Source organism: Neolamprologus brichardi, chromosome 3 (assembly GCF_056152115.1).
Source record: "Neolamprologus brichardi isolate AB-2024 chromosome 3, ASM5615211v1, whole genome shotgun sequence".
Taxonomy (NCBI): Eukaryota; Metazoa; Chordata; class Actinopteri; order Cichliformes; family Cichlidae; genus Neolamprologus; species Neolamprologus brichardi.
Window position 1 is genome coordinate 21,058,930 of NC_142106.1, and position 19,033 is coordinate 21,077,962.

The 19,033-nt window shown below is 37.5% G+C and overlaps 2 protein-coding genes and 1 pseudogene across 2 annotated transcripts; all 3 read right to left on the reverse strand.

Annotated features, from left to right (window-relative positions):
- Positions 1-432: 432 nt before the first annotated feature.
- LOC148103844 (uncharacterized) lies at positions 433-1,254 on the reverse strand (annotated as a pseudogene).
- Positions 1,255-10,588: 9,334 nt separating this feature from the next.
- Positions 10,589-12,301, reverse strand: LOC102786735 (nuclear factor 7, ovary-like). Its single transcript, XM_087834320.1, has one exon. The coding sequence runs from the start codon at positions 12,140-12,142 to the stop codon at positions 10,784-10,786; it is 1,359 nt and encodes a 452-aa protein (XP_087690446.1). The 5' UTR covers positions 12,143-12,301; the 3' UTR covers positions 10,589-10,783.
- A 2,957-nt stretch (positions 12,302-15,258) lies between these two features.
- Positions 15,259-16,158, reverse strand: LOC148103845 (uncharacterized). The gene has a single exon (XM_087838221.1). It carries the CDS (start codon positions 16,156-16,158, stop codon positions 15,259-15,261), a length of 900 nt encoding a protein of 299 aa, XP_087694347.1.
- Between the last annotated feature and the right edge of the window lie 2,875 nt (positions 16,159-19,033).

The following is a 19,033-nucleotide window of genomic DNA, read 5'->3' on the forward strand; positions in this document are numbered from 1 at the left end:
AGTGATATACAAGAATGTTTTGTGTGTATCCTAATCAAACACAGGGAATAGGACACAGCAGGTGAAGGCAATAGGGGTAATCAGAGGACAGTAAAGACAGAGAATAAAAGAAATTACCAAAATAAACCAGGAAAGCAAAGATACACTAACTAAGACAAAAAAGAGGAAGGCACAAAACTGATCCCTACAACAGTAAAATGCATTAAAGAGGATGCATACTTTATTGAAAGATGGTCGATTTTTTCACTACCTCATCTACACAAGGCATTTTGTAGAGGGTATAGGCAGTTTGTCTTAAAACAGCAACTTAACTTTTTCTTAACGGACACTAACACATGTGCTCTTTAATCTCTTTGTGTGTTTTTCTTGCAACACCCAAATTTACCCTTTCTGTGTAGCAACAGGAGCGGCAACAAGAGGTTGCTGGGAAGATTAAGCCAGGCTCCTGATGACATTAAAACACATCCAAGATGTGCTCCTGTGATATACACTGCAGACCAAAACAGATCCCAAACAAACTTCAACACCAGCATTCCCAGTATGGTCACAATGGTGTAAAATGCTCTCTTCTTTGATTGGTCAACCCTGTCTCTGTTCCTGCTCTCTTCTCTTGGGCCTGAATGAATTAAGACACAGAGAACAGAAAGGCTGCAGAAGGAGGAGACGGTTAAAAACAATATCGTGAGGAAAAAGTTCACAATGGAGATGATCATATCTTTTATTGTTATGAAACCTGTTAATGCAAAGCAAATCAGCCAAACACAGCCTATGCTGATTATCCTTATTCTGACCCCTCTTTCTTTCCTTAAGCTCCGATAAGTGATGGGATGAACAGCAGCCATGTAGTGCTCCACACAAGTCAACATGTGAAAGAAGATTTGTCCAAACCAGGAGAAAGAGAAAAAAAATGAACGGATAGATTAATATGTTTAAATTATTCATGACGCTACCACAATAACTGAAGATACACGCTAAGACAGCAAACAGGTCCATGATGACGATGTTGTAGGTGAAGCAGTCAGAGTGACTCAGTGTTACTTCCATGAAGGTGGAGCCTTTTTTCCTCCATTCTTGGAGACCATGTTGGAGGATGAGGATGCAGACAGGGAGGACGAGGAAGATGATAATGATGCTAAATGCACGATAGATAAGGGAGCTTGGTTCAGAGATGAGACAGTGCATGTATAGAGGGAGGGAGGTGTTCATGGAGGAAAGGTGCCGATCCAAAGTGGAGAATGATGAGTTTGCCGACATCTGGAAAAGAAAAAGACAAATGGGACAAACCACTGGAATGTAGATTAAACTGACAGAAAAATTAAACCTATCTATATGTAGTTTATATATTCAGCCTTTTTCCCTGTTTATTATCTATTTAATTTCTTCTTTTATAACACTTTGTCTTTTTCTAAATTGAGGTTTTGTGGATATTAGGTGTTATACAGTTGAGGCCAAAATTATTAACCCCCCTTATGAAATTAGGCAACACTCATGTTTTCAGTATGAAAATGACCATTAACAACAAGTGTTTGTTTTTTTAAAACGTATCTGTGTCCAAAATAACAAGGTTCACTAATTGTAGTAAGGATATTTTATTGATACACTGAGTTGAAACAAGAAAGGGCAAAAATGAGACATCCAAAATTATTAGCCCCATGCCCATTAATAGTCAATACTGTACCCTTTTTGAGTGTACAGGTTATGGGTTTGAGGTCTGGGGTCTGTGCGGGCCACTCCAAGATCTTGGTTTTGGTATCCTTGAAAAACTGTTGAACTAATTTTGATGTATGATTTGGCTCGGACACTCTCCCTCGGTTCAGGAGGGACACACAGTGTCCCAGTAAGGTGCCAAAGAGGTATACGCCCAGTGGTAGTGGACATGGGTTGCACACAGGTCCATCAAACCCCGGTTCAACCAGGGGCCTTGTTGGAGGAGGTTGGTGAGTAACAGTAACATGGATGGAGGTTAGGTGTATTTATGGGGACATTCACAAATATCCCACAGTGTCACTGCCGGTAGAGTTTAAGGTCAAAACACATAAAGTAAATGCTGCACTTAGGTTACGCATGACGCATATCTTAATCATTCAGTCAGTGGAAGTAAAGATTATTAGTACTGGTGCTGCATGATGACTATATCTCACTGTTAATTTTCTGGGAAATTTGACTACTTGGACAAACAAAAAGAATTTTAAAAAAGAGAGATTTATTTATCTATTTTTTATTTCATTTTATTGTCCAGCCTGACTCCGCCACCCGTCTCAATGCATTCAATTCAAGTATCGTTGTATTAAACTGTGACAATGACAAATGTTTGTCATTGTCACATGACAACAATGACAATTATTTTGACATGAACACACATAACAAACACACACACACACACACACACACACACGCACACACACACACACTCACAAATGATGTGCAGAGTTTTGTATATTCAAATAAACCACAGGCAATAAATACATCATCTGTCACTGTCTCGCCTCTACGCTGATCATAGTTTTGCATGACATGTTTCCTTAGTAGCAGGAAATATGTAAAGCCGCATGTCTTTAAAGCACATTAAAATATACCTCAAGAATTCTTTTTATACATGTACCTTTTATAATTTTCTTTTAAAGATGCTGTTAAAAGCACTTTGACTTGGAACTTAAACACATATAATCTTCTGTTTCCTCATTAAATTTTATTTAATAAAAAACAGTGAGATATTACCAATCGACATCACCACAAAAAGATGATAATGCAATATGATTAAGGTACCTTGAAATATTTTATATATAAACAGTCTATCCCAAGTGTTCAAGGTGGGTTTTTTTGGGTTTTTTTTGTCATGCACTGACTCAAAACCCGTATGACATTATACATTCTGAAAATTTAAAACAACGTGTACAGACTTGTCAGTTGCCACCACTGATGAACATATACACACATACTGTATACTACTATATCATGGGTGTGATGAAAAAGGATTTTAAGTCGTCATCATGAAAACTGGACACACACACACACACACACACACACACACACACTCAAAGTCCTAATAGATATTATAGATATTAAAACTGTAACTGAACTGACTTCTACACAGTTAGTCAGAAAAATACAGAATTTACAACAAGAAGTGTAATTGAAAATAAACTTTGTTTATTTTGAATTTTATTACAATCCAAAGGAGCACTAACCTTATGATTCTCTTCTCTTCTCTTCTCTTCTCTTCTCTTCTCTTCTCTTCTCTTCTCTTCTCTTCTCTTCTCTTCTCTTCTCTGTTGACTCCCGTTCATGTGGTTATTTGCTCAAAACATATTAAAGCTGCCATCCACCCCACTCTCTCTCGCTCCAAGTACAATTCAAATATAGTTTATTTGCATTAAAAAAAAAACATGTGACAATGATGAATTAACAAAGGAATAATTGCACGATCAATGAATTAATCAGAACTTTATTTTTTATCTATAATGCTAGAGTAATGTTCTATATTTATTTTATTAAATAATGTATCTGCACATGCAGTGCTGTTGTCTATTAGGATGAACACTGCAAAAAATTCAAATGATGTGCTGACAATTTTTTATGTGTATCCAAATCAAACAGCTTCATCAGCCATGTGGTTTGTGAGTGTTATTGTGTGTAGTTTTGCTTTTCAAGTCATACCTGTGACTGGAAAAGAAAACACGTTTGATAAGCATGGCAAAAAAATGTAAGTATATTAATAACCTTTTCAAGAAGCTTCAAATTGTGCTTCACACAACAACTTTAATTAAGCAGGAGGAGAGATTTTCTCCTGAAGCCGTACTTCGTCAGTGTTTTTCCCTTGACTATAACTTTAACATTTAACAGTAACTGGGGCGTGTAGAAGATGTTGTTCCTGGATATTTCGCAGTTTGTATGAGCATTTCATACTTTGATCTTGGGGTCCACCCCCAGGAAAATGGTGGCATTGTGTTAACGCACCTGAGTGCTTAAGACCAACAAATTGTTAAAACTCCTGCTCTAATAAAGACAGCCATGTGTGTGGGTGATCATGTGCCTTTGATTGGTTATATCAGCAGCTGGCTGAAAATTGATTTCTTCTTTTTATTTTTATATTTTTTTTTGCATAACTTTTTTCCACGTATAAATTTGAAGGTAACCTGTCATTAAAAGTGGTTATTTCAAGCACTGGAGTAGAATTTATGTAGAACACAATGTTAATACATCTTGTGTTGACATATGAGATATGTTTCTCACATATGTGATGATTTTGGAGTGAAGTTTTACTTTTTTAAAATGTAATGCTACAAAATGTAATGCTTTTCTCTGCATGTATTATTGTAGGGTCTACCGTACAATATAAATGGTAAATGGTAAATGGCCTGCATTTGTATAGCGCTTCTCTAGTCCCTAAGGACCCCAAAGCGCTTTACACTACATTCAGTCATTCACCCATTCACACACACATTCACACACTGGCGCGCTCTGGGGGCCTCTGGATTTCTGGGGCCAAGGGCCCCCCGATTCATGTTTCACATCCTGGTGGGGCAGGGCTTTGGTTCCCCACAGCCACTATTAGACACTAACGTGAAGAAACCTTATGAACACAAGCACGCTCACACGCACAAGTATTCACAGACACCCCCTATCTTGGCCGGCTGCTGCCTCTAAAAATATTTTGTATTATTGGTGCTGTGTGCTGTTCAATCAAACGTATTTTTTATTATTTACTGTTGTTTATTCATATGTTAGTTGTTGCCATGGTTTCTGTTTTTTTTTTGGCAGGTGTTGAAGCAAATTCTCAATGTTCCTCTCTCTCCATCTTTCTATCAATCCATCTGCTTCACCTCTATTTTTCTCTCCCTCTCCTTCTTGTAATTCTTCCCAACTTCTCTTTCTTCTTTGTCTTTTCCATCCCAAAGTCTTGTCCTTTTTAATTTTCATCATAGCAAATCCAATTAAACAAAACAAACAATCAAAAAGAAAACCCTTAAAGACCTTTAAACCTGACAACTGAGAGACCATAGAGAAAATCTGACAATTGCTGATGAGGTAAATTATTAAGCGACTTTTAAAATATTAAAAAACAGAAATAAAAAGATGATCAGTTCTTTTTTGTACTGAGAACCAGTGAAGGGACATCAATGCTAGCGTAATATGTTAAGAGAAAATATATGAGTAAATGCACTGACTGCTCATAGTTGAGTGCACTGGAATTAGACAACTCATTACTATAACTGCATTGTTCATTGACTGGCTCATCCAAAACTGGAATCCTGGTACCACACTCGGCTCTTCTGTGATGATAACAGAGAGGAACGGTTTAAAGGTTCAGTTTAAGTCCTTCTAAAATGTTTAATTATCAACCACTTTGGGAGGTTTTTCATTTCTGAATGATATCCTTAGTGTTGACTTTATTCAAACTGTTAGGCCTCATGCATCAACTCCTGCCAACTTCGATAGCATATCTTTGTTATGAGAAGAGCCACACTGACATGTTCAGACACAGTTTTAAAATAGCTTAAAGAAAGAAATACTAATTGTTTGAGTTGACCACAAAAAAGAAATAGACAGCAAACTGACCAAGGCAGTTTTCTGGAAAAAATAAGGCCCATTCCTCTGTGTTATAACCTTGAATGAGTTTCATGTAAAATGCATTTTTGATAGTGCAGTACACCACAGCGCAACCTGAGCATCACCCACACGCAAGCCTATGATTTAGTGTCCCATGTATGGATATTGGAATAATCACATTTAACCAGAACTCAGTGGCACAATGGAAACAACAACTGGAGGCCAACTCCGAGGCAGTTACCATTAAATATGGGCTATATCAACGTAATGCACTTACCCCGCTGCTTTACTGCATAGGTGTTAACCCGCTAAGCCATCTTGTCAAAAAGAGTGGAAACAGATATAGATTCGGGATTTTGGTGACCATCAGACACCACCTGCACATGGATGTCATCAAGCTTTATGCCAGGAGTGAGCAAGACGTTGGTGCAATGATCCACTCAGCAGGATCTACACTGAGAATATAAGGATGTCATTCAGATGGGACAAATGTGGCCCCATGGGCCAGAGTGGTGCAAAGTGTGGGAATGTGACTGAAGGGGTGGCTTTAACAGAAAGCAGTCATATAAAGGACAGCTACAAGTACTTGGGTATCTGACAAGCCAGCAGGAACTGTGAGACAGATGCACAGAGGTCCATCACAGCCATGCACTTACTACAGCAGACAGGTGTTTAGAAGACTGGTAGAAATAAGATTCAAATCATCAATAGGTTTGCTCATCCAGTCATTAGAACCCAGGTGTAATAACAAGCTGGCCACAGGAGAAGACAGATGCCACAGATGTCAAGATACAAAAACTGTTTACAGTGCACTGAGGTCTCCATCCAAAGTCAATCACTCTGACGCTAAATGAGAAATGAAATGAGGGAGGGCGAGGATGAGTGTCATAGCCACAATCCAGGATGAAACATGGACCATCCATGAATACATCAGGAAGATGAACTCTTGAGATGAGCTGCTCATAGCACAGACTGAGAGGGAGATTTTTTTTTATAGTGTGATCTTTAAGTGTCAGGAAAAGGTTAAAAAATTTGTAGTGAAAATTTGGAGGGTGTTGGAAAATGTTTTAGTCTTTAACTTCAGGTTTGGAGATTGGGGCCAGTCCTCAATATGTGACCTGAAAATACATTAAAAAGAGTAAGTGGGAGTATAAAAATAAGAAGCGTAAAGTTCTTTCCAGAGAAAGGAAAAACATTCTGCAGTGGGTTGTCCCTGAAAACAACTTTGTACATCAGTGTAACTGTCATGGTTCTTGGTTTTGGTCCCAGGGTTTTGAGTTTCTTTGGAGTTTTTGGAATCACCTTTATTGTTGAATGTTTTTTGTTGTAATAACCACCATTTAAGAAAAAAGAAAAAAGAAAGGAAAAAAAAAACATATTAACCTGCTATTTAACTCACAGTTAGTGATTTCAGTAAATTTGTTTGCTTTTCGAGAGTTTGTACAGCTTATATACATTTATAGTCTTTGGGTACAAGTCTGTCAATCCATAACTATTTATCATCAGAGATATAAATGCAGTAGGATTAACCCAAAGAAGGTAGAATCTAGACTATTTACAGCAAAAAATATATTTATCGTGTTGATAAATTAAAATTGGCAGATAAAATATCAGTGATTCCAAATTCTCTGTTAAGAAAATCATTTAGATGGTTTTTAAAATTTAATTTCATTGCGGTGAAGTGTGGGTTAAAATAATTATCTCTGTTAATCACCACTCACTGGGAAAACCTAAAAACAAAACTTTTATGAATTTAGAGTAATTTCCATTCCTTTGTTAGGTCCCTCAAACATAATTGATGTTCAAAATGATTTGAGTCAAAGTGATTCATTCATTTAAAGGAACTCTAACAGAATGAGGTCTGCACAGTGGCCACACTGAAAAGACAAGATAGATAATTACATGTTAAAAGTGAAATCACTTCCTATCTGCGTATAACAAATCTATATTTCTGTTCTTCTTTAAATGTTCTGCTTAGAGTGAACTGTGTTTCTTTTCCACAGGGGTAAATGTGAAATGATTCGTGAAGTTCTTCCATTTTCTGAATTCATTCGTTATTTATAAAACTGAAACTGGTTTTCAAGTAAATCACACCTGAGAAGACTCTGCAAACATAAACTTTGATCCAACATGCGTTTGCTCCCACTTTGAAATCTAACTCCATCTCAGACTTTGCACCAACAGCAACATGACCCCACCTTTCAGCACACAGAGTGAGTAAATTCAGTAAGAGGTTCAGTTGTTTACAGCTCTGTTATATTCAGTCAGGAATTTCTGAACCCTTCACGTTTTACCATGCAGGCTACAGATTAAAGGGAACAGAACAAAAATAAACAGAATTCTATAAATTAAGAGAAACAAGAATAAAAAACAAAGAAACAAACTTATAAAAATTATGGAAACACTTTACATAATAGAATGGCTATGATGCAACTCTAAGATGAATAACTACAAATGACGTATTACACAGTGTCAAAGATGCAATTAACAAAAACACTTCGATGGAGTAGGTTGTAGAATTACTTTGAATGACACGGTCTCATGACCCAGTGAAGAGCAAGTTTTAGCTGTCATAAACATGGCCTCAAATTTGACTCAAGAATACTTTGATATACAGACGAGCACATGGTCAGATGACTCCTAGTTGCCTGGGCCTAAAGACTGCAAAATAGTGATGAGGGAAATGAAGTTCAGCTCATTGTTTTTAGTGTTAAAGCAGTAAAAGAACACAGTGCTAACAGTAAGTCATGAGGAATCTAATACATCTGAACTCTGCTCTGTTAGTGTAACCAGTCTGAGCCATGAAGGCGTGTCAGCACCTGCAAAACATATATAGAGCCTTCACATGCTGCAGAAAGTGAAGCTGCAGACTGAAGCACAATGCTGATGAAGATTTTTACTTTTTAAATTACTTTTAAATAGAGAAAAATATTATACATGGACCCATTATTCTTGAGGATTCTTTATTTGGTGATTGTTGGAAGTTTCCACACAGACAGACTGAAATCGTTCTCTTTGGAGAGTCAAAACTGAGAAAAAGAAGACTGAATAGTTTAAGGATAGAGTTCTGTTAACTTTAACTTGATAATAAAATTAAAGAGATGACACACTGGTCATCTAACAAAAGAAAACATGTCTTATATAAAATAGCCAATGACTCGTGGTCTGTTATGAAAGTCCTGAGCTCTGTAGGTGCAATTAAGAGCTCAAAACAAAAAATCGATATGGAAAGCAAGTAAAGTAAAGTAAAGCCTGGAAATGGTCAAAAATTCTTAAGCAAGGATCAGACATGGTTTCAAAAGAGGAAATAATGAAACCAAACAATCTGATGAATATATATCGAATTAAATGTATGAACCCTTCCTCCATCTTTTTCTTGCTTTCATAACAATTTTTTAAAAAAAATATATTATTTATAAATGAAGAATCAGCAAATATGGTTTGAACTACTTGCTACTACTACATGCTGTTTTGGGCTTTTTTCATTGTTTGAAATTGTTAATAAATCTCATTCAAAAAAATTAAATTATAAACTGTGTATCAAATGTAAAACATAACATAACATATCATAAGAAGAAGTATGGCTTTCCAGTTTTACATGTGTAAATTGTTGAAGGAGAAGAAGCATTTAATGGTGATGTCTCAAAGAACTGTGGAGTGACAGCATCACATTTGTTGATGTGTGAACCCAAAGAGCATCTATTGTTTCTTTTGTGATTTATTGTATTGCTTGTTTCTAAAACAACTGACATCTCATACTACAATTCAACTATCATATATAACAGCTCACTGCATTTATAATGAACCAATGTCCATCATGTCCATCTGACACTCACCAGCGCTTCCTCCTGGGTCTCTCACTGTTGACCAATCAGACTCTCTTACAAGGCCTGCTGACACAGATAGGAAGCAGCCCAGAGACAGTTCTGTTAGGATGCCTGGGTCATCGAATTTTCTTCCTACATACATCACTGTCATTTAATGTTGGATCTGATACAGTCAGAATAATTTTTCATCAAAATACTTAAGCAATGATCACAGAAAAGGTTTTACTTGCAAGCAGTTGTACTCTCTACATCGCAGTGTACAGAGCAGTGGACAGAGTAGGACTAAAGCACACAATGTCTTCCCCTCATTTATAGTGGGGTTGAGTTTTACGAGTACTTAAATGCTTGAAACTTTCCACTGCCCATGCAGACATGCTGAGAACGGTGGTCTTATTTTCATTTAAACAGCTCTCCTGCTTTCATTTCCTTCAAACAGCCTTTTTTCTGTTTCACAAATCCCCTTTCAAGATTGATACTATTGATATTTGGGTCAATCCGCCCTGCCTTCTTGGTGTAAGGCTGAAGTCATTTAATGCGGCAAAACAAAACAAAGATAGGTAAGCTGGTAAACTTGCAGAACAGTTATAGATCGATCAGTTATAATAAATGGTTTAAATAAGTTGCTAATGCTAGAGGCTCTGATCTCTGTGGATCTTCTGCATTGAGCAAAAGTTATTTCTTTAACTCCATCTTACACTTTAATGTTCATCTGGGAGTTGTCAGAAAACACAAGGCAATCTCTGATGACTTCTCAGTGCAGCAGTGTTCTGTGCAAAAATTGTTTGCTGATTGATGTTTGTTTTTATTAGTTTTTAAAAAAATCATTCCAAAGATAAAACAAAGAAAAGACAGAGTTAATCATGTGATTATGGCAATCCAGTATTCAGAAATATTAATTACAGAGAAACAATAATCAAAGTTTATATTGGACACAGTTTACATATCACAATGCATCATTCTAGAAACATCATTTCTTCTCCAGTGTAATTTTTTAAAATAAATTTCTACATATCCTATCTCTTCTTATACTTTAGTTCCATCATCAAGGTTATAAATGTAATTTTGTATTCACATTGCCCATACACGTTACATGTCTTCAAAAAACTGCCAATAAAATAAACAGCAAGTTGCTGGTTGGTCAGATAGCTTTCTAACTTCTGACATCATCACAGATTAAAAACTTGATAAAATGTTAAATGTAGTTTGGGGGTCATTCAACAAGAAACAGTGAAATGATTTTCCATGTGAAAAAGTGGACAGCAGAAACAAAGAAAGAGTGAGAACAGTGTGATTAATAAAGAGCTTTGGAACAATAAGGCAGCAGGAGGACAGCTGCAGTTTAACAGGTTTGTAACAACATTAAAATATAATTATGATGAATTAATTTACACCGACAATGACACCTTCTACAGCAGAACCTTCAATTTACCAACCACAGTGTTAATGAATGGAAACATCCTGTCAGTGAAAGTGTGTGTGAAGGTGTGTATGTGTGTGTTAGTATCAGGATCAGAGAACGACAGCTTTCCTCTGTTACAGTTCAGATTCACTCTGATCCTCTGAAACTTCTTCTGTACTGAGAGAGCAGTGTCTGGAGCTGATGGTGACCACGCGTAATATTTACCTTCATAGAACCTTATTCTCCATAATCCAGACAATCTGTCTCCCTTCCTCTGCACAGACTCTGCAAACACACCCAGGTTCCACCATGTACTGTATCCAACCTCGACATCCCAGCTGTGAGTCCCAGAGTCAAAGCCTTCAGAGCCCAGGACAGAGTAGAACCGATCAAACCTCTCTGGATTATCAGGAAGCTGTTGTTCATCTCCTCGTCTCACACTGGTCAGATCCTCAGAGAGGATGAGTTCTGGATGAGCAGTGTTTGGGTCCAGAATGATAGGAGTGTAGGAGACCATGTCCTTCATGTTGTTCCAGATGTTGAAGGTCAGATTGGCCAGGTGTTTGGCCTGGTTTAACAGAGCTCCTGAGGGCAGCTGTGGATCATCCAGCAGGGGGTAGTGCTGTACTCTTTCCACTGCAGCCTTGTAGTTGTGCAGAAATGAGATGTCTTCAGCTCTCAGCTCCTCCTCTGTGGCTCTGACTGTGTCTGAAAGAGCAGCTATGTGTCTGCTCAGGGACTCCATCTTCTCCTTCATCATCACATTCTTCTGCTCCTCTTCCTCCCTCAGTGCAGCCAGCCTGTCCTCCTCTTCCTCTGCTAGAAACTGGAGAAACTTCTTAAACTGCTCCTTAATCCGAGTCTCTGTGTGTCGGGCCTGGACGTTAATGTGTTTTGCTATTTGATCAAACTTCACTTGAAGTTCTGCACAAACCTTCAACTTCTTCTTTAAGGACTCCAGAGTTTCCTGAAGTTCCTTCTTGTGTTGTTGTGCAGCTTCATCGATGGGTCTGAAACTGTGGTTGGTGTGTTTTTCTGAGTCTCTGCAGATCAGACACACTGGCTGCTGATGGTCCAGACAGAAGAGTTTGAGTTTCTCAGAGTGCAGACTGCAGAGAGCCTCTGAAGCTGTCTGATCTCCGTCTTCTAAGAACGACTCACACAGGTTCTTTAAAGCCAGGTTTACAAGTTGATCATTCCCTGAAGATCTTCTCTGACAAACTGGACACTCGTGTGTTTTTTTCTTTCTCCACCATCTCTTCAGACAGTCTTTACAGAAGCTGTGGCTACATGACAGAATAACAGGATCTCTGAAGACCTCCTGACACACCGGACAGCAGAGATCGTCCTCTGATCTGGAAGCCATTGAGTCTGTGAGTGAAGCTAAAAACAGCAGACAGGAGTTTTGCTCAAACTCACATTCAGTGTGTGGAGCGTCAGCAGCTTTAAGCAGCAGTGTGGGAGTTTTTCAGTTTTCTCTCTTGTAGCTCAGATGAAACTTCTTGTTTGATCTGAACTCTGTCTGATCGTCTCTGTGTCTCTCTTTACTACGTATGAATAACATCCTTTTGCCTAGTTTTTCTCAGGTGAGTCATGTGAGGGGCGGAGCTTAGTGTTTCTCATTCCTGAGTTCAGATATTTCACCTGCACATGTCCCAACATGAAGACCTTTCTGAATCTTAGAAAAGAAAGTCTCATTCAGTGGTGCTGCAGAAACTTCACATTCAAAAGGGACATTTTTCTGGTTGTTTAGCGGACTCAGCAGCAGATTATAATGCAGGAAAACAAATACGGATCATTTCATGTGTTTAGTCCTGAGAACACTAGTCATTGGCTCATATATCATATATCAAAACCTCTGAAGTCTCCTCATTTCTCAGCCTCTCTTTCAGCTTTTAGGAGACCTGATGAACTTCAGTTCATTTCATTTCAGCTATTTTAGTGAGAAATATTTATTTATGATGCTGTGAATCTTTTTAACACTAATGTTTGAAATTTAAGTTCAGCTAAATGTTTTTTTTTTCCTATGGAAAAATTCACACTTCCTTTGAATATCTCACATGAAAAGCCTTGGAAAAGTGTTGCAATTTGGAAGACTGCTGCGGGAAAAGGAACATCTTCCAAACTGACTTCCTGTAACCAGTTAACCAGTTAAAATGGTTAGGTGCCAGCAATAAAGGAATCATCTTTTAAAATTAGGTTGCTGCACAACTAGTAAAAAACTGAAATGGTGGTAAACTGCTGTAAGAACACTTTTTTTTCCTACTAATAATCTTTGCACTTAACAAACATGTTTCCAGACATTCAGACATCAGTTTAGACAGTTATATTTATCTTTATTCACAACTAAAATAAACAACACAACAGAAACCAGGCATAATTTGTGTTTTGGATTCCTGAAATAAACAACCAACATTTCACACATAGGTGTTAGGAATTTCAGGTATTTGAACAGCTACTCAAACATATTTAACCAACCATGTCACTATGCTCTCATTTTGATAGTTTAGTCAGCAGAACCTCGGCCCTGTTTCTTAACACTTCTTATCTGTTTTTTGCTTTTTAATAGAGCTCAAGCGCTATTAAAATCTTGATTCCTGTAAATAAAATCTATAAACTTTGCAGTTGCAAACACTGGCGTCATGACACAGAACAATAAACCATCAGAGGCTCTCCCCTCTGCACAGATTCTAGACATGTTTGGTCCCTAACATGTCTAAAGAAAATCAAGTGCAGCTTTAACAGTACCCTTAAGTTTGTCCACATTATGAAATACTGATGGAGTAAATCAGAGAAACCTGCAGCACAGCTCTCTTGGTGTCAGAAAGAACTGGCAGCTCATAAGCTGGGCTTAGTCTCATCAAAGAGCTCTTTAAAAGAGGAGTGGTGTCCTGAAACTTTAACATCTGTCCTTGCCGCAACACACCTGCATAAAAAATGTAGGTCATTAGCAACTGCAGTCCGAGCTGGCAGCCCCTAACCCTACTCACGTAAATTTAAATAAAAGTGCAATTTAAAAAAAATGTATTTCTAAATCTACTTTTATTGCACCATGTTCATTCATGCTTGAGGTGCTCTAACATGAATCAAATAGCTGAATTGCCACCTCAACATGCAGTCAAGTTCTATAGTCTTGCTAAAGACCTACGAATTTTATCCAGGTGTGTTGCAGCAGGGACAGATGTAAAAGTTTCAGGACAACGGCCTTCGAGGACTAGAGTATGAAACCTGTGGTTTAAAAAGTGTAGTCTGTGATGAATATTACCCAGCAGGCAGTGCAGAGCTAGGATGGATCCATCAGGTTTGGAGATTCGGTAGTTCTAACTGCCTCTATTCCCTGGATGTCTACTCTGATATAAACCCAGCCCTGTGTAGTCTCGCAAGCCCAGTATCCTACCACAAACACCCATTGCTGCAGCTCTTGGAATATGACTGGGCTTAATATAGTGGTTTGGAAAAGCAAGCCATGAGGGTTTGTTACTTTTAGAAGGCTGGAGTAACCCGTATGAGTCATATATAAGATGTAAGCTAGTGCTCAGAATTTAAACTTTACTGTTTCAAAAAAGGTTAAAAAGTCCACAATTTAGAATTTTGAATGCAGGATATTTTATTAAAGCAATTTAGCAGGAGGAAAACAAAAGAATGCAAATCAACAATCAAATAAAGCTTAAGTTCAATAACATCTGTGGTCTCACATCTGTCTGCTCCAAGGTGTTCTGTAGGCTTCACTTCCACTTTCCCACACTGTCAATCTGTTTGTGACATCACTGGTCTAGTCCAATCATCTTTCTCCGGGCCTTCTTCAGGCCATTTAGTATTCATGCCGCTTACTTTCAATCTCACTGTCTTTCTGTCATGCTCACTTGCAGATGCCTTTGTGAAACACACCTCCTCCCCATCACCGCCTTTTCACTAAGGCTCCATTCATGGCACCATCTTCATCTCCAACACCAGCATCTAGACTCCAGGGGGTCCTGCTCAGCTCGCTATCACAGCTGGAGTTTGGTTCAGAAGAAACAGGCCATCATCATCTAAGCACCACATACTTCTATTTAAATTATGTATAACAATAAAGCATGCCCATTTCTTTCTAATGGTCTCTCCTTATTAAAATAGTAATCTTCATAATCAATTCACATGAATTATATCTAATTAACCTACTCTGAGCTGATGCTGATTATGTGCTGATCTTTGAGAAGTGAGATTGAGAAGAAAACAGGAACGTCCAGACCTGAAGATGTGCTTATCTCTGTGTAATAATACAACAAGAAAAGCAGCATTCCTTGGAAATTCAGTCCCACAGGAATACAGTGGAAATCAAAAATAAGCAGAGAAAGAGCCAGTAAACACAAGTCATTAAGAGGGCCCACAGTGTTCAGCAATCGGTTGGTCAGGGTTGGATCTTCAGATGATGTCATCTGCTCATCGCAAGAGCTACAGGAAGAGACAACTCCAAATGTTCCTAGGCGCTCTTCTTTATACTCATTGCGTGTTGTTCTTGCAACACACAAATTTACCCTTTCTGTATAGAAACAGCAAAGGCAACAAGAGGTTGCTAGGAAGATTGAACCAGACACCCCATGACATTAATATGCATCCATTAAGTCCTCCTGCAGTATACACTACAGACCAATTCAGATCCCAAAAAAATTTCAATGTCATCATTCCTAGTATGGTCACAATGGTGTAAAATGCTCTCTTCTTTGATTGGTCAACCCTGTCCCTGTTCCTGCTCTCTTCTCTTGGGCCTGAATGAATTAAGACATAAAGAACAGAAAGGCTGCAGAAGGAGGAGACGGTTAAAGACAATGTCAAAAGGCAAAAATTCACAATGGAGATGATCATATCTTCTATAATTATGAAACCTGCAATAGCAAAGCAAATCAGCCAAACACAGCCTATGCTGATTATCCTGATTCTGACCCCTCTTTCTTTCCTTAAGCTTCGATAAGTGATGGGATGAACAGCAGCCATGTAGTGCTCCACACAAGTCAGCATGTGAAAGAAAATCAGTCCAAACCAGCAGACAGAATAAAGAAAGAACGCCCAGAATAACATGTTTAAATTATTAATGATGATACTATGATACCCGAAGATAGACCCAAAGACAGCAAACAGGTCAGAGATGACGATGTTGTAGGTGAAGCAGTCAGAGTGACTCAGTACTTCCATGAAGGTGGAGCCTTTTTTCCTCCATTCTTGGAGACCATGTTGGAGGATGAGGATGCAGATTGGGAGGACGAGGAAGATAGTGGAGATGCTAAATGCACGATAGATGAAGGAACTTGGTTCAGAGATGAAACAGTACATGATTAAAGGGAGGGAGGTGTTCATGGAGGAAAGATGCAGATCCAAATTGAACAATGATGCTTTTGCCAACATCTGGGGAAGAAAAGAATAGAATAGTTCTTCATTCTCATTGTACAACAATAAAATTTTGGGTGCTTCACACCAACTGTGCAGAAATGAAATATAAATAGTAAGACAGCGGGAATAAAAAGAAGGATAAAAAGCCAAATCATTTGAATAAACGTACATTGTGTCTGTTTAGCCTTTATATGGTTTGTTTATTCAACTCTCCCCTTTTTTTCCCTCCTAATTTTTATTATGTATTTTATTTCTTCCATTATAAGAATGTATATTTTTTTTCTAAATTGAGGTTTTGAGGATATAGTATAGTGTGGAAATTGTAGTGTTGCCTTAGACTTAGAATTTTAAATCATGCTTTTTATTTGTTTTTGTTTCTAATGTCTCTGTAAAGCACTTTGAATCACCTTGTTGTTGAATTGTGCTATACAAATAAACTTGCCTTGCCTAGACAATAATTTTGTTGCCATGGAACCCAAAAGCTGCAAAAAATTTGTGGGCAAATTAAAATTATTCTGAAGTGATTTGAAATTTTATTCTAATCAGCCACTAAGTCAAAAGGTTTTGAGAAAATAATAAAACAGTTTGTAATAACTTGACTGTTTGACTTACTTCTGTCTGTAGTTGTGGTGGAGGAAACAAGCATCCATAAACATCAGATAGAAATGCTAAAATGTTCTAAAGTAATAACATTAAATTATGTGTTTGAAATAATTTCAAGAAAAAAATAAACTTCTGTTTTTTTCTTTAAACGTTCCTTGTTTTTGTTTTATTTTTCAGTAATACAGAAAAAACAGATTTTTACAATATAATGCAGTATATGACTATGATACTATCATTTTACCACCAAATTTTTGATTAACATTTGTCAATGTGTCAACATGTGTCAAGCAAAATGTGAGAGAAACATCTGGTACAAAAGATTATTATACCATAATGTTTCTGAACTTCCTCTGTGTTTCTCTTCACAGAAACAACGTGTCTATATGCAATTATTTGCTCAAAAGATATTTCAGCCCCGCTCCACCTCCTGCCTCAAAACAGTCAATTCAATTCAATTCAATTCAATTTTATTTATATAGCGCCAAATCACAACAAAAGTCGCCTCAAGGCGCTTCATAGATACAGAGAAAAACCCAACAATCATATGACCCCCTATGAGCAAATATGATAAACAAACAAACAAAAACAAAAAAACCTGAAACAGTGGAGAGGTATGAAGAACCTTTCAGCAATAGACATACACATACAAATCAACCACTAAGATTACTCTACACTAATGCAAACCTTCACGTCACTGATGTCCTGCATTTCTTCTTTGACTACCACACACTGCACAAAAATGCACTATGTGCCAGATTGGGCTTCATCCACCTGCTGCTGTTTATTTTGTCCATTGGGACAACAAGTTGAAATGATGTGCAGAGTTTTGTATATTCAAACAAACCAGAGGCATTAACTACACCATCTGTCCCTGTCTCACCTCTACTGTGATTTTAGTTCTGCTTTAGATATTTTCTCAGTAGACGGAAATATGTAAAGCTGTATTTAAAGTACATTCAAATATCCCTCGATATTTATTTTCATATTTTTCATTTTCTTTCACAATATGTTGCTGGAAAAACTCTGATTCAGAACTTAAACACAGAAAGCCTTTGTGTTTCCTCTGCTGGTGCCCTTCTTCGTTACTTGTTAAATTTTAATTAATTATGAATAAGATTGATTAAGGTACTTTGAAATATTGTACATATAAACTGTCCGTCCCCAGTGTTGTGTTTTTTCATGCACTGACTCAAAAGCCTAATGATATTCTGAAAATATAAAACAACTTCTACAGATTTAGTAAGAATTTTTTAATGTTTATAAAATACATACTGTATAGTACTGTATGGATGATTTGTGTTATATGTGATAAAAAAAAAGGCTTGAAAACTGAACACACACAATGTTTGAGATGCTTTTATCACTATTCAGAGTTGTAACAGATCTTATGATTTCCAAAACATAAATCAACTTTTTATGATACAGTTATTCATAAAACTGCAGAATTGACAGAATATAGTGGAACTGAAAATAACTTTTTTTTAAATCTAATTTAATTTTATAATAATCAACACCAACCTTTGGTTTCCAGCCCTCCTCCTTCTCTGTCTGTTCTCTGTGGACTCCTGTTCCTGTGGGATTATTTGCACAAAACACTGAAGCCACACTCCATCCCTCGCTGTCCAAGTATTATTCAAATTGGTGTTGAAATAAAATGTGACAATGATATAATAAAAAATTAATAATTACTTGATTAGTAAACTATTACAGTATCATAGGCCAACTACCTATACATACTCCAAATACAGAACATTATGTTTATCTCTAATACTAGAGTGAGTATTATTCGACATATATTTCATTCAATAATGTATCAGCACATGTGGTGCTATTGTCAGTGTTAGGGCCCCTGGCCTTGTAAGAAGTGAGCCAGCCTATCCAACACGTTCTCACTCCCAAGTTGTCAAATGTGTGACGCATGGTCAGGCACCCTCTGCTTCACTTATCGACGCGCAGGGTACCCCCCTTGCGTCGAGAATTGATGTGCACGGTCCTCTCATTGAATACTATAGAGCTCCCTAAATGTTGTTTATTGACAACAAGAGATTGCCGCGGAAGAGCCTGTTGTCCGTATATTTATATATTTCCAAAATCACATTGTAGTGACGTATACTGAACACAATAAATTATATAATTAAACAATTACCTGAGAAAATCAGTCCCATAGATATGGGCCATCTCCACCTGCTAGATGGTTCAGAAGGTTGTTCTCATCCATCCAGATGGAGGATCACTAACAGGAGCGTGGGAAGACTCCAGAATCCACTCTGGCTGGAATCTGGTGGAT